The sequence below is a fragment of the Alligator sinensis genome, unplaced genomic scaffold (genome assembly GCF_000455745.1).
Source record: "Alligator sinensis unplaced genomic scaffold, ASM45574v1 scaffold448_1, whole genome shotgun sequence".
NCBI lineage: Eukaryota > Metazoa > Chordata > Crocodylia > Alligatoridae > Alligator > Alligator sinensis.
In genome coordinates this window covers 3,803,659-3,819,475 of record NW_005841870.1, presented here as the reverse complement: position 1 = coordinate 3,819,475, position 15,817 = coordinate 3,803,659, and the positions used below count along the sequence as shown (strand labels likewise).

General features: G+C 42.8%; 1 protein-coding gene across 2 annotated transcripts in view; it reads left to right on the top strand.

Moving 5' to 3' along the window:
* The window catches only part of LOC102373192 (sulfotransferase 6B1-like), a 28,190-nt gene extending 12,578 nt beyond the window's left edge, over positions 1–15,612 (top strand). Inside the window, exons 2-7 of one of the 2 annotated variants that reach the window (XM_006017007.3) lie at positions 2,820–2,962; positions 4,956–5,045; positions 5,280–5,406; positions 6,329–6,423; positions 10,050–10,206; positions 12,303–15,612. In XM_006017007.3, coding sequence (XP_006017069.1) covers positions 2,820–2,962; positions 4,956–5,045; positions 5,280–5,406; positions 6,329–6,423; positions 10,050–10,206; positions 12,303–12,433 — 743 coding nt within the window. In that variant the 3' untranslated portion in view covers positions 12,434–15,612. Of the gene's footprint in view, positions 1–2,819; positions 2,963–4,955; positions 5,095–5,279; positions 5,407–6,328; positions 6,424–10,049; positions 10,207–12,302 lie in introns of both variants that reach the window. The other variant, XM_025195016.1, reaches the window with a different exon arrangement.
* Positions 15,613–15,817: the final 205 nt, after the last annotated feature.

The window sequence follows — 15,817 nt, the reverse complement described above, 5'->3', positions numbered from 1 at the left end:
AACCTGGTCATAAAAAGAGACTAGATTAGTCAGGCATGATCTACCTGCTATGAACCCATTCTGGTTTCCCCTCAGCATAATTTTCCTGCTGGGCTCTCGCAAATGTGAGCCTTGATAATTTTTTCAAAGACTTTGCCAAGGATGGAGGTGAGACTGACTGGCCTATAGTTGCCCAGGTCCTCCTTCCTCCCCTTCATGAAAATGGGGACCACATTGGCCCTTTTCCAGTCCTCCGGGACCTGGCCCGTGCACCATGAGTGTTCACATATTCCCGCCAGTGGCTGTGCAATGATGTCAGCCAGTGCCTTCAGTACCCTCGGATGGAGCTCATCTGGGCCTGCCGACTTAAACGCATCCAGTTCCTCCAAGTGACTCTGCACCATCTCAGGGTCTACGCTTGGTAGTCTGGTGCCCTGCTGCTACCTCTCTACAACCCCAGTGAGAGACTTGTCTTGCCCCTTGCTTAGGAAACCTGAGGCAAAGAACTTATTGAAGAGTTCAGCCTTGTCCCCCCTGTCTGTCACCAATTGCTTCTGCCCATTTAGTAGAGGTCCTATTCCACCCTGGGCTTTCCTTTTACTCCCTATATATCTAAAAAACAATTTTTTGTTATCCTTAACTTGGGATGCCATCCTCAGCTCCATGGTAGCTTTGGCCTTTCTAACTGCCTCCCTACAACTGCGAGCTGAGGAGGTATACTCCTCTTTAGCAATCTCTCCCTGTTTCCACTGCTTATATGCCCCCCTTTTTGCCCTCAGGCTGCTCTGGATTTCTCTGGTCAGCCAAGGAAGCCTCTTGGCTCCTTTCCCCCTTTTCCCCCGCATCGGGATCGTCTCCCTCTGTGCCCGAAGGATCATTTCCTTAAGGCACAGCCACCCTTCCTGGGCTCCCATCTCTTCAAAACTCTTACTCTGCAGGCTGGGGATCAACTGGCTAAGCAGCAGCTCTGCAGAAAAGGACCTGGGGGTTATAGTGGACAATAAACTGAATATGAGCCAACAGTGTGCCCTTGTTGCCAAGAAGGCTAATGGCAGACTGGGCTGCATTGGTAGATGCATTGCCAGCAGATTGAGGGAATCGATTCTTCCCCTCTATTCAGCATCGGTGAGGCCACAAGTGGAGTGCTTTGTCCAGTTTTGGGTCCCCCCCCACAAAAAGGATGTAGACAAATTGGAGAGAGACAAGCAGAGAGCAACAAAAATGTTTAGGGGATGGGGTACATGACTTCTGAGGAGAGGCTGAGGGAATTAGGCTTATTTAGTTTGGATAAGAGATGACTGGGGTGGATGTAATAGCAGTCTTTAACTACCTGAAGCGGGGTTCCAAAGAAGAGATGGGACTAGACTGTTTTGAATGGTAGCAGATGACAGAACAAGGTCTCAAGTTGCAGCAAGGGAAGTTTAAGTTAGGTATGGGGAAAAACTTTCTCACTGGGAGGGTAGTAAAACATTGGAACAGGTTACCCAGAGATGTGGTGGAAACTCTATCCTTGGAGGCTTTTAATACCTGGCTAGACAAAGCCTTGGCTGGGAATATATAGCTGGGTATGGTCCTGCTTTGAGCAGGGGGTTGGACTAGATGACCTCCTGAGGCCCCTTCAACTGTAATTTCCTATGATTCTATGATTCGAAAGCCCTACCCTTTCCTGTCGTGTGGCTCCCCAGCCATGCATAGGGATTTCCACTTCAGGTTGATGGCCAGCTTGCCCTTCTCTGCTGCTTCAGCCAGCTGCTTGCTGCAGCAGCCAGCTTCTAGCCTCTCTTCAAGTGATAGTGGCCAAGGCCCTTGTTACAACCTATTTTGCAGACTATTGGAAAAGATTCCATGCATCGAGGATGGAGGGGGCGGTATTCTGTGCAGGTATATTTCTAATGTTTTTTAAAAACTATGAAAAATTAATCTTTCTATTCTTTTCTATTATCTTTGGGATTTTAGGGACATAATGATATTTTGAGGTCTTTTCCAAAGCAGGAAATGTGAAGAGCAATGGGATACAGCCATTTAAGCACTATTTATATCAGTGGAGGGTAGAACTAAAAAATGAGGTTTCTACTTTTATGCCCTCCAAAATACATCATGAAAATTAAAGTCTTCCATCAAGCACCAGGTTAGCTGTTGGAAAAAAAGCCTTGTTCATTTTCTTCCCTTGTTTTGGTGGTTTGTAGCAAGCAGCACAGAATAAAGAACCTGAATCCTGACATCAATTACTGGGACATCCCATTATGATCTTTCTCTCAAATTTTGTTTTCATTTATTTAAAAAAAAGAAGACAGACCATCCAGGGAATTTAAGATTACTCAGCCTAACTTCAAAACTTGCAAAGATACTAGAATAATTTTTTAGTGATTAATTCCTAAGCACCTAAAGGATAATACGGTGAAAAAATAGCCCAACTGGATGTGTCAAGGACAAACCATGTCACACTAATCTAATTTCTTTCTTTGACAGGTAAGAACACTAGAGAAAAAGAGCAAAACAATGGATGCTTAGGACATTCTCTTGAACTAGCTAAAGAAGTATGGTGTAAATGAAATTCCCATGAGGTGATGGTGATATATAGCTGCTTAAAAACTATACTAATTATTTTCAGTAAGGATTGACATCATACTCTCTGGATAATAATTGCCAAGATCATTTTCCTTTTATTTTTGAGCATTTGTGCATGTACTGTTCCTCCAGTCTTTCCATACCTCCCTATTTTCAAGGATCCATATATTATTAAATTGGCCAACTTTTTCTGTTTCCTCAAGTGGCTATTCTATATCTGTGGTAAGAGGTATTCAGTTTCTTCTGTTTTAATCATTTAGAATTTGTTTCAGGTAATAATTGGATTCTCCAAATCTTGAATGACTTGGTTACAGCAGATCTAAAGAAAAATAAAGAAGCACTGGAAGAGAGAATGAAACATGAAGAAAAAGGAGACTATACGTTTCTTGAATTTGGAGATCCAGGAAAATTTGAGGTTGATATAAAATAATTAAAATTCTAAATTTTCCAATTGATATCCCTAACAGTTTGAATATAGAGAGTGGTGCATGCTCCATTGCCAGGAAATGATTTGGGATAAGTATAATGAATTCTGTTTGGCTAGAATAAATGGACCACACTGAGATTGAATATTAGTGGAAACAAATATTTATAAATGATCAATGAAAAGTTCTATGTAAGGTATAAATCAATTTCAAATACATAGATACTCACAAGATCAAAAACATTACTTAGTATATGGCATAGACAGGTACTTCACAAGCAGTATATTTTATTTATACTGAAATAGTTTTCCCTCCCAAAATAACAGAGTTGCTGGTGGAGGGAGGTGTGATAGAGCCTGGAGAGATGTTGCGAGAACAGAAGGCGGTGGTACTTTATGCCACCAGTGTTAAGGGAGACTGGTACGAACGTGTGAGGACTCCAGTTGCCTTAAAGCAGGGGCATCGTACTCACAGGCAGGATCCAGCCCCATCTCTGGCAGAAGACGGGGAAGTGGCAATGGTGTTATTTCCACAGGTTATTGTGCTATGGGGATTAAAACACCCATCGCTCACTTCTCCACCACCAACATGCATCCCTAGTGATGCTCCATATGTTGGAACTGGGCAGTAAACCCCACCCCTGAATTCCCTGCCTTTCCAGGAGCACTGTGGGCTGGATGATACGACTCCACAGGCTATGTCTTTGACATCCCTGCATTAAAGTATTGCTGAATTTAAAGAAAATAATCTTGTTTTGTTCTGAAAAGGCTTATTACTATAATACAAGGGCAGAATAGAAAATTTAGAAATCAAGTGATTAACTACATAGGAAGAAACTTTAACACCAGTTGAAACTTGGCTGAATCTTTGACTGCTTAGCAGCTAGAAGCTCTCAATGACTTCAGTGGGGCAGATTTCCACTTACAAAATCCACCACCAGCACCACAGTATCACTGCCAATAATCTGTGTAGAGGGGACAAGGATGGAACTGTAGCACCCTGCCACCAAGAGAGATGTCCCCAAGAGTTCAGGTGTGAGGCATGGGGTTTGTCTACACAGACAAATGACCTAGAATAGCTACTGTGGTATGGCTACTCCACACTAACTCACCACATAAATGCTTGTTCTTCTCTGAATATCTATCAAGGATCAACTAAGATTATGATCAGACCTAGGGCACAAAGCAGCACTACAGCTGCTCTGTGCTTTAGCTTAATACCTGTGATAGCACAATGATGCATATGGATTAACATAGTCTGGTTCTCAGCAGTTAACGGGGCTATGGTGCCTCTAGTATATAGGCTAGTTCAGGTATTCTTACATTACCATGTAGACATACAGTTAGTGGGGAATAAAATTGTCCCAGGAGGGTCAGTGCACTGTAAATAAACAATCTAGTTTATTTTGCAATAACTTTTTTCTGTAAGGAAAGTCATATTGGTTAGGAACATGTAGAAAATTAATTAAGCCTCTGTGGGCATGTCTACATGAGATATTTATTGCAGAATTGACTAATTAGCTCCACAGTAAAACTTCAGTGTCTACACATGCAGTGTTATTAGGACAGGGTAAACTAATTAACTGTGCTGTAGGACAGTAACGCCAGACACAAGTACTATCCTATGGCAGTTATTTACTCTGTTGCAACACATGTGTAGATGCTAATGGGGCTGGCTGATCCATGAGGGTGCTTCAGTATAAGGCTAGCTGGCAGGGAAGGGCTTCACTGCCATAGCTCAACATGCTGTGGTCCCAGGTGCACATGCAGCTCCAGTGTGAACTGTGTCAGAGTTTATTCAGCTGCATCAATTGCACATGTAGATGCTTCCTGTACGTTGTGTGTTTATTACATGCATAGAATTCTTCTGCTTTGATTCCTGTCAATCTGGACATTTTCAAAAGTACTAAAATTCACTACACAATGTTTTAAAAGATAAAGTTTCATTAAGTGTACTAATTTCCATTTTCTCTTGTTATTACAGAGGATAAAGAAGTTACCTTTTAGAAGAGTTTTGGCAACCCATCTTCTTCCTGGTTGTCTACCAACATCTATTTCCAAGAATAATGCCAAGGTTCATGTGCATTTTAAAATATTACAGTCACTGTTAGAGGTGCTTGAAAGTAAGACTTCATTTTACACATGTGCCAATTCTTTCAGTGTGCCAGTTAGTTATGCACAGACTTCATTTTTTACAGTTTTGTTATTTGAAACGCTTCAGTGAATGTTGTGCATGGATGCTTTTCAGCCTATGGGCAGCTTGAAAATTATTTGCTAACTTTTAGGAAAATTGGTTTTGTCCTTCTAGATATTGATGCTGTCTAGAAATCCAAAGGATGTGGCTGTATCTTATTTTCACTTTAGCAATGGAATGCCTCTGCTTCCTTCTTTTAAAACCTGGGATGAGTTCTTCAATGCTTTTGTGTGTGGAGAAGGTACCATACACTTCTTTTAATTCTTCTTTTAAAATAAGGATGAAACATTCAAGTGTTTGGATGCACCCCCCTTTTCAAAATCCTAGATCCTCCCTTGCTGGTGCCCCCCTCTAAGTCAGCACCCAGGGCTAGTGTCCCACTCACCCCATCCTAGTTACACTACTGCATTTGAAGGCTTTTCTTTCCACTCATCCAGATTGGTAGCAAAGGTGTTGACTCTACATACAGTGAGCTGGATTGTCCTACTCAACACACATCAAGAAGAAATGAGGGACGCTGAAGAAAGGACAAGTAGTAACTCTTACACACACACACACACACACACACACACACACACACACACACACACACACACACACACACACAGAGTCCCCTTGAACCATTAGATCAGGATTATGCCCAACAGCAGTTTTTTGTGTGGTTGGCTGGTGCTACCTATGATTGGGCCATATTCTCTTGTGTGGGTAGGGAGGTTCAGGATGGGGAAGACTCATATCCACTGCCACTGAAATTTCAGTGATGGTTGCTCCGATGCCCTGTGGGCAAGAGACATGTTTATCAGCTTTGAAGCATGGAGTAGCAACTCTTCTGTCCCTATATTCTAAGAGGCATTGTGTCTGCCACAGCTCAAGGCATACACTCATAATGCATCTCACCTGCCTATGGCCTAGGTTTAAAACCACAGAGCCTACAGCAGCATTCACTAAATGTCTATTACTTATGAATGGACTGAACTGCAGCTTCCATAATGTGTAAAAAGGCTGATTTTAATCACTCCACTGTGCCATGGAAAGAAAATGTGCTACCATGTGTCAGCTCTGGTCTATTCAAACAGACATTGTCCTTTTTCCTGTTGTCCTTTGTTCATATATTACCACATTCAAAAGCACAAAATGATAATTTAAACCTTTGCTTCTTCCAGTGGTCTGGGGCTCCTATTTTGACTACATGATTGAATGGAACAAACGTATCAACAATAAAAATATTATGTTTATAACTTACGAAGAACTAAAAGAGGTGAGGTTAACTATGTAAAGGGTGCTTTACTTTACATTTCAGATTAAATTTATTACTGAAATATTCAGACCTGATATCTGCCCCTTTTGAATTAACCTTAAGATGCCAAAGATATATACAGTAGAAGAAAAGAAATTTAGAAAGGCTAAGGGAAGGTTTTCAAAGGTACAGATATTCCCATTGAAAGTCCAAGGAGCAGAGGCTTAACTGTCATTTGTGCCTTGGAAAAATCTTACCCTAGATCTAATATCACCGTCTGCATAAGACTCCTTTTGAAGTCGATCAGTTCATTCCTGTGTGACGCACTGAGCAGATTAGACAGGTTTCCTAAAATGGCTTCTGTAGCTAAGTGATTCTCAGCCAGGGTACTACAACACCCTGAAGTACCTCGAGAGCCTTTCAAGGGTGCTATGTAGTGTTAGCATCAAAATTCGCAAGATAAACCCAGAGTTTTCAAATAGGAATTCACAATGTTAAAAACATTCTGACCAGTTGTGATTTTTCTGAGTTCTTTGCAACAGAAGACTTGCTCTATTATTTTTCTGTAATAAAAAACAGTGACAATTTAAGAGCTGACATTTTTTGAGGGGTTCCTTGAGCCTCTCGAGGGGGGCCTCAAGCCTAAAAAGGTTGAGAAACACTGTTCTAGCTCAACATAAGGCTAGTTATCTGTGAAGAAACATTGGTTGAAATGCTATGGGCTGTGTTATGCATGGAGTAAGACAAGATGATTGAATAGTCCCTCCTGGCTCGTATGAATTTCTGCTGAGTAAATATACAGAAAACAATTAACACTAGGAATAGATTGACTCTGAGATGTATTTTTTCACTCTATAAACTCTGGTTCATCAACAGTGAGGCAGAGAAAAGGCACAAAGAGATTTAGCTATATTTTAAGGCTCCATCCTCCAAACATACAAGTATATCATTTTACCTATGCAAATAATCTCAGCTGAATGGGGATTGCCCACATGCATAAAGTTCCTTGTGAAGGGGGAGTGCTGTGTCCCCTAGCTGGTGTCTAGTTCCAAACTCCTATCTCTTGCCTGAGGGTGGATACTCCTTCTACAGCCCTGAAGGGGAGGGCAGAGATTTCCCCAGAAACCACTTCAAAACCTTTATCAAGTACAGAGCTTTTTATCAGCAAACTTCCCTAGTGTGCACCAGTCCCTAACCTGGGTATCTCCTGTTCTCTGATCCTCACATGCATTGCAGTGCAGGCAGAGGGTGACCATGTGTGGGGCCTACTATCTGTACTTGTTCCATAATTATGAGCTCAGGCTCAACTTGCTGTGTCCTTGCAACAGCAGCAGCTGTGACAAGTGCTGTCTTGCAGCCTCCTCTTCAATCACTGCAACAAGTGGGGATTGGATTTCATGCCAAATCACTAGTCGAGCAGTGCTGGTAGGATGGGGGGACCAGATTGTCCTGTTTGGGCAACATCATTGTTAGCCTCAGGTCAAGCAAAAGGCAGGGCATGGCAGCACCTTAGTTTTTGCCTTTTTTCATAGGCAAAAAGTTTCTTTGTCTGACGTTGTAGCTTTGCATGCTTAGCATTTCTGAAAAAATCAGGCCAGCAAAATTCCCTAAACTCAGTTGGTCCGTGTTTAAAATGGGATATTAGTGTGTTCCAGATTCATAAATCACTCCAGTAACATAACAAGGGGTGACTAAGGGAGTATAAGCCCTAGGTGCTGATTGAGGGGTGCACTAGCATGGAGGCGAAGGGGTGCTGGAATTGATGCAGCTACAGACTCTAGCTGTGTGGAGTCAGGGAAAGGGTCAGGAAGTGATGGCAGGAGGCATAGTGTTCAGCAGCACCTGCAGCGGTGGGGAGAGGGGGACAGGCAAGAGGCTGGCGGACACCTTTCCCTGTAGCTATTGGGACCCTTGATCCACACTGGCCCCATCCCCTTTCTCCTTGTCCGGCTCTGTGCAATGGAGCCTACAGCTGCCAGGACTATAAAACATTCTGGCTAAGTACAGACATTCAAAAAGCCCCTGGCAGAAGTACTCTAACTATCATATTTTACTTAAAGTGCTGTAAATTAGAGCAGGAGTGAACCAAAAAGACATTCACCATTCATGGGGGGGAGGCTTGCTGGCACTGGCCATGCCAGCAGGTGGGGGCACTGTCACACACCTCCCAGGAGGCTGCCAGAGCGGCCCCTCTCCTGAACCCCACCCTCCTACCAGCTGCCGACTGTCAGCAGTGGGGATGAAAGGCGGGGGGGAGCAGAACCCCCCACACTGCAGTGGCCCCCCACAGCTTGCTGGCTGGTGCCTCAGGTGGGAGTTGAGTCAGGTCCATGTGTTGAGGGGGTTCCCCCTTCCCACCCCTCACCCCAGCCTCTTGGCAGCTGCAGCCAGGAGTTGCAGCCCTGCTTTTCACTATGCCAGGAACTGGGGTTGGGGGGAGGAGGGAGCCCCCCCCCGCCACTTCACAGACCTGGTCCACTCCCCCTCCAAGACCCTAGGCAGAAGCTGTTGTGGGGAGGCCCTCGCAGCAGAGGTCCCTTTCCCCCTGGCCACAGTTCCTGGCATAGTGAAAAGCCTGGTTTGGCGTCCCCGCACTGCAGCTCCTGGCTGCAGCTGTCAAGAGGCTGGGGTGGGGGGGAGGAAGGGATCCCTTCTGCTATGCAGATCTGGGCCACCCCTCTCCCTCCCTCGAGACCTCATCCAGCAAGCTGTGGGGGTCCCTCATGGTGGGGGGTTCCTTTCTCCCACCCCCTCTCTTGAGCCTCCTTACAATGGGAGCCAGAAGTTGCAGCACAGGGCTGTCCAGCCCAGCTTTTCTCCATACTGGGAACTGGGGCTAGGGGGTGGGAAATGGAGCCTCTCTGCTGCATGGACCCAGCCCAGCCCCCACCAATACCCAAGGCTGCACACTTGGGGTGGGGGGTTCAACCTGGCAGAGAGGCTCCATTTTCCCACCCTCCCACCTGGCTGTGCAGGGAGGAGACAGAGCCTTTTCTGTCTCCTCTCTGTGACAGACCAGGGGCAGGGCTGGGCTCGTGCTTGCCTGGAACACCAGTCAAGGCTATCAGGCCACCCAGCAAGTGGTCCCTGTGATAGCAGCAGAACACGACCTACATTGAAGTGCAATGGATGTGGTACAGATGTTCAAAAAAGCACTCTAACCTAAGCTCTTTAGTCTAATATCAGTCTAATACCGCATCCATCAAGGGTTATCTTAGACTAGGATCCACCATTCATAAAACACTTTCAATGTCATGAATATTTATTCTTTTATAGATCTAAAGTGCTTTCTGTTTGCTTAATGTGCATTAAGTGTAATGTCTGTACCTAGCCTCTGTCTCCAGCCCCTTGGTCCTGATAACTTGCCAGAAGGAGGAAGGTAGAACTCATAGCTGCTGAAGGTACACACACTACTAGATACGCCTCTGGTTTGGCCCCCACTGCCTTTCTCCACCTCTGCCCAGGGCATTGACGGAGCTCGCTACATATCTGACTCATTCTGAAATCCTCAGATGCAAAACTTTATATACTGTATTCTTCTGGCAAAAGTGAAGAGTTCTGTCTCCATTGTTGTCTTGGTACAAGGAACACAATACATTCTCTGTTTTCTGTGAACAATTTGAAATATGGTACCCCCCTCTTTTCAGAATTTGATTTTAGGAGTGAAAAAAATCACTGAATTCTTCGAGTTCTCCATGACAGAGGAAGAACTACAGGCAGTTATGGACAGGAGCAGCTTCCAGGCTATGAATGAGAACTCCCATAGCACCCATGGTACCTTCGGAAATATTCTCTTCCGCAAAGGTAAATTACCAAAAAAGAAACTAGCAGTCCTCTACTGGTAGATCATTTCAAGCTTCTCATTGCAGGAAGTGTACTGGAATTTATTGGATGTAAATATATTTCACTGATGCTCTGTTTAAAACATGTATATCTCAGTATTTTATCAGTGTGTATATCACAACATTTCTTTAGCTCATTCCTCACTTCAGAGCAGCACCTCCCACAAAGTTCCCCAAAGCTGGACAGTCTTCAATTTGGTAGAGAGTCATTTGTTACATTTTTATTCATATGTCTTTTCCAACAAATACTGAATTCAGTTTTTATGTACCTTATGTGCAGCCATTCTCTTTCATATACAAGCAATAGAGCTGACAAGGTTTTCTCAGAAAATGCTGGGTTTTTTGAGGGTTGTTTCAAAATATTTCAGTTTAATGTACTGTCACCAAAATCAACCAGAATTCGGATATATTCCTACCTATATTCCTGGTACAGGGACCCAGAACCAGAGACCCTGGAAGTGTAAGATCTTGGTTTTAGCCAGGCCTGCTGAGGGGGTTCCAAGAGCGGGGTGCTCTGGGAACTAGCTGCCACTCAGTGTAATTGAAATGTTGGTGAATTGCAGCTGTTGTAACTTGGGAAACTGACAATTGTGCATGGACCTAGGAGTTTGAAAAGTGGGGTGCAGAGTCGTGGTGTATCATCACATATAACACAACACAATTTTTAAAAGAAACTCAAAGCTTCACTAATAAGCTAAAGGCCTTAAGCTATATTATTCAGTTTAAGACTGAGGCAAAAAAAAAAAAAATCAACAAAAACCCCCAAACCATAAGCTTTATTGGAATGTGCATTAATTTTCTATATCATAGATTATATATAAAAACACAACAAACTGGTCAAAATTATCAAAAGATGTTGTTTCATTAATCTTGAAGTCATTATAGTTAAATGTATATTTCTTTCTCAGATCCATAAAACAAAATCAAGCTTTCTCAAGCATCTTGGCAGTGCCTCCAATATTTCATTGAAAGCTTTTTCCATACCTGAGCTAATGTTTACCTGAGTAACATTTCCACATGTGGGTTAATGTTTCTAGCTAAAGTTAAAAACTTTCTTCAGCTGTGTGAAATGGGAGCTACATTACTAAGGGAAGCTAGTAGATAACTGAATTGCAGGAGGATAGCTAGAATAATAGGACCATTAAAGAGCTTTGAAAAGGAAAAAGAACACAGGAGAAAGTGTGTGTGTGTGTGTGGGGGGGGGGGGGGTTAAGAGGGGGGGGGGCGGGGGGGGGGGGGGGGCATGTAGTGGTGCTGTTGCATCCCTTCCCCTCCTTTGATTCCTGGTCCACCTAAAGTTTAAAATCAACTGTCTGGCAGTGGCAGCAGCATTTCTATTCAGGCAGCTTTGAGGCAGTCACTTGACTTCATGGCTCATTAAAATCTATCTGATTCCTTCTAAACTCTTCAGTCCACAGATGTTAACAACCCTCTCTCCTTTTCTAATAGTTTTGATGTTCCACTAATTAAGCTATCCTTTCTTTCATAATTCTGATTGCTGTTAGATGCTCCTGGTAATATAGCTCCTTTTCACAGCCCTGTAGACTGTTTTTGACTCTAGCTAAAAACATAACCTCATGCGTGGAGAAAACTTTCAGTGAAGCATTGGTTTTGTTTAATTTTATGAATCTGAAAGAGAGATATACATTTAATTCTAATGATTACAGGACTAGTGAAACAACATCTTTTCATTACTTTTTTCTCTATTACGCTTTTATATATAATGCAGCAAATTCATGCACAATCCATGAAATTATATTTGTTTTTGCTTGGATCTTAAACTGAACAATATAGCTCCAGGCTCCTCGTATATTAGTAAAGCTTCAAGTTTCATTTTAACTGGAGAAAAATATGTGTTGTTTTGTATGTGATGATGCACCATACCATTTGCACCCCTCTTTTCAAAATCCTAGATCTGTCCATGCAGCCTCTGGCCACCAATTGGACATCCATGGTATAGTTTAGGCACATCGTGGCTGAAATTCTTAAAATAGAACAGTTGCAAATCATGAGGCAGTGATACATCCAGTGTAATGAACTAACTCTATTTGCTTGAAGGTGCTATTAGTGACTGGAAGACCCTTTTTACTGAAGCTCAAAACCAGGAGATGGAGAGAAAATTTGAAGAGTGTTTAGCAGAAACAAAACTGGGAGCCAAGATAATGTACAAGAAGTACTGCAAACCATGAAGATTAAAGCATAATTTCTGACAGAAGTTTCCCACAGGATGAGCTGATTCTGCAGAAATCAAGACAAATTATGTAGTACTTGATTCCAACTTTACTACTTGAATGTTTTAAGAATCTAATTTTCTTTTGAGAGAGATCATTTTTTTACCAGTCTTGAATTTTACTATGATTTAGTTTAATTTTTTCTCTTTAAACAATGACATTGTAATGATCACTTTTAGTACCACAAAGCTGTTAAAGTGCATGATTTGGGGATAAAAACAACTTTTATCACCTTGCACCATAGATTTTTAAAGTGACACTGCTCATATATAGTAAAGAGTGGGCAACATTTGCTAAAGAAATGCCTTTCACGTGGCTACATCAGTAATAAGTAACTTTTTAAGGCTGCAGGCTGGATTGACCCAGTTAGGTCAGAGGTGAGCCTGCAGGTGGATGGCAAGGTACTAGGGGACTCAGCCACTGCTGCCCCTTTTTCCTGCGACTGGCAGGGGAAACATGGGCATCTACCACTTTTCTCTGCTCCACTATGGGGAAAATGTCCACCACCACTGCTTTTCCTCTGTGCCCACTACTGCTTCTTCTCCCCGTGCCTGCTGCTGCTTCCCTCACTATCAGCATAGGGAAAGTGGCCACTGCCAGCACAGGAAAGGTGCCTGCCACTGCTGCTTTCCTTGCACCTGCTGCCACTGTTTTTCTCCGTGCCAGGATAGCGAAAGCAAGCTCTGTTGAAGACCTCGCTGCCCAATGCCACTATAGCCCCACATCCACAGAACAAATCAATAGACTCTGTAGGCCAGATTTGGCCTGCAGACCATAGGCTGCTAATCCCTGGCAACATAATTTTGAAAGACAGCGTTCAAAAGAGTTGCAACACTACATTCTCACAGCTGTCATTCAGGAATGTCAACAACCAAGCTATTGAAATTAAAAAAATCCTTTTGCTTGGTAAGAATTTGAGTCGGTGTCATTTTACTCTCAGCTGAACTGTGAACCTAGAGTCCATCCTCTGTAAAGGGCAGGATATAACTGTGCCAAGGACAGCATTAAGGTGACTCAGAGTCCTGCTTCATCCTTTCTCCAGAAAGGGAAGTTATCCCTGCTAGCTCCTTTACTTTCTTATTCTGAGTCAGCTTCAAAATATTGGCTGGTGTCTTCTGAAGACAGCACAAAGGGTTGAGCCCACACCGTACTCCTGCCCACCTGCATGTGAAGGAAGGGCAATAGTAGGCCAGTGGCTGCTTTTTCCTATACACCATCTCTGGTAATGCTAGAAACTTATGAAGAGATGTGAGGGGACTCCTCATATCCCCTTACTTGCAATGAACCAGAGTTTACACTGTTTGTACAGTGCCCAGCCCAGTAAGGCTTGGACTAGGTCACAGTCTCTTGACACTACCATAGGAGTAATACCGAGTAAGAAAAGCAAGAATTTCCTTATAATGAAAAGAGTATATTTTCTCTTTCTTCTTATTTAAATGTGATAGGATGATGTTTGTTCTGTCTTTCTAAAATAAATTTCCCTTTGGCCACAGACAAGGTGAATGTTTGTGCAAGTCATGAGTGATTGAAAAGTTGAAATAAGAACGCAAACACAATATTATCTGTAATTCTAGCCAGCTATCTGAATGTTTAGCTCTTCTTATTCAGTATTAGTCCTATAGTAGTGTCAGGAGGCTGTGACTTAGTCCAAGCCCTTCTGGGCTGGGTGCTGTACAAACAGTGTAAATCCTGGTGTAACATAAAGCCAAATACACAAAACCTAATATAAACACATCTAGGTGAGGCACAACATCTGATTTAAGTCTTAGTCCCAGCTAAGAAAACAGAACATTGAACTGAAATTTGAAGCATAATACCCTATATTTCGTAAGTTAAGGAGCTTAACGTAAAAATGTAACCATCATTACATAATGTTTACATGGCTGGGTTCAAGGTACGGTTTTGTTCAAATATTTGATGTCAACTGCAAGAAAAGTGCACAGTATTTTTTCTCTTAACTACAATTATCAGGCAGAGACAAGGTCAAACTCTTATCTATGGTGTTTGGTGGCTGTGGCCTGTATGTGCTGATACATATGACTACTTTCATATCTAATAGGAGAGTTCTTTGTCTAAAGGCAGCATTCTAGTCTTTCCTGGTAACATAAGGGGCTATTTGAAGCATTTATTCACCCAGAAGGATTTTATTCCTAGGTATGCAACGTGACAAGAGGGAGAGAAAGAGAATTCCTGTCTCTGGCCATCAATAGATGAGTGCCTAAGTCACTTTCCTGGGAGGCCTGAGAACACAGGTCCCAAGCTCCACATCCTCAGAGAGGCTTTGATCCTGAGTCTTTGGCTGTCTATCATCACAGTTCTCTAACCATCAAATCACAGGCAACACAGTAGCAAGACCTTTTTCCTTTTTAAAGGTAGACACTAACTTAGTCATTGGAAAAACTACCTGTAGGGCAGTGTAGGGGGAAGCTTCTGCCTCACCGGGAGTAATGGCACCCACTTTTTCAGACTATGGGTCACTTCATTGAGACATACACCCTCTGGGCTACTTGCTTTCCCTTGGCCCTATATATCACCCACATACCTCTCTTTGCTGGCTGCTGAGGGGACCAGCTTCAAAAGTAATGTCAGAGAAGGGGCTGGATAATGGCTGACCTCAGGTGTGGAGATTAGACTGTGGTGCTGGGAAGTCAGAGACACAGAGATTCAAGCCCCCTTTGAGAACTACATTTTCAGGCAATTAAGGCTGTCACACATCCACAAGGAGAGAACATATGTGTCATGGTTATACATGAGGCTCATGTGGAGCCTACTGAACATGCCCAATCTGCGTATGTACCTAGTCATCTATACATACAAGACCAGATGTCCAGGAATAGAATTACTGCCTGCATGTGAGTTTAAAAAATGCCATGTAGATGACCAAAAATGGCCACTTAGGTGACTAGAAAGGAACTTCTGTATGCAGGATAGATACAGTTGCAGTCAAGGCAACTTGGCAAAAATATTCCAATATATTTTTGTAGAAACTTGCCCTTAGATTTGCCCACTTATTTTTCTGATTTTTTACAAATGTCACCCAGGGCACATTTCTGATTATTGGAGTTCTTTGCCAAAAAAAATTCTATGCCATCCTTTAGATGTTTGTGGATCCATGAAATGCCTTGTAGGAATTTTTATTAAAAATTGCTATGGATATTTACAATGTGAGCTCATATGTTTTATACTATACCATTTTCCCTCTTTAGAGTCCAGACCAGCTTGTCATGGAGGAGATATTTACCAGTACTAAAATCAAACTGCCAAATTTCCTGAAAGTATAAAATGTCAGCTCCCTTGAAGTCAATGAAGTCCTTCCTCTGCAGGATGAGAGAATATAACACT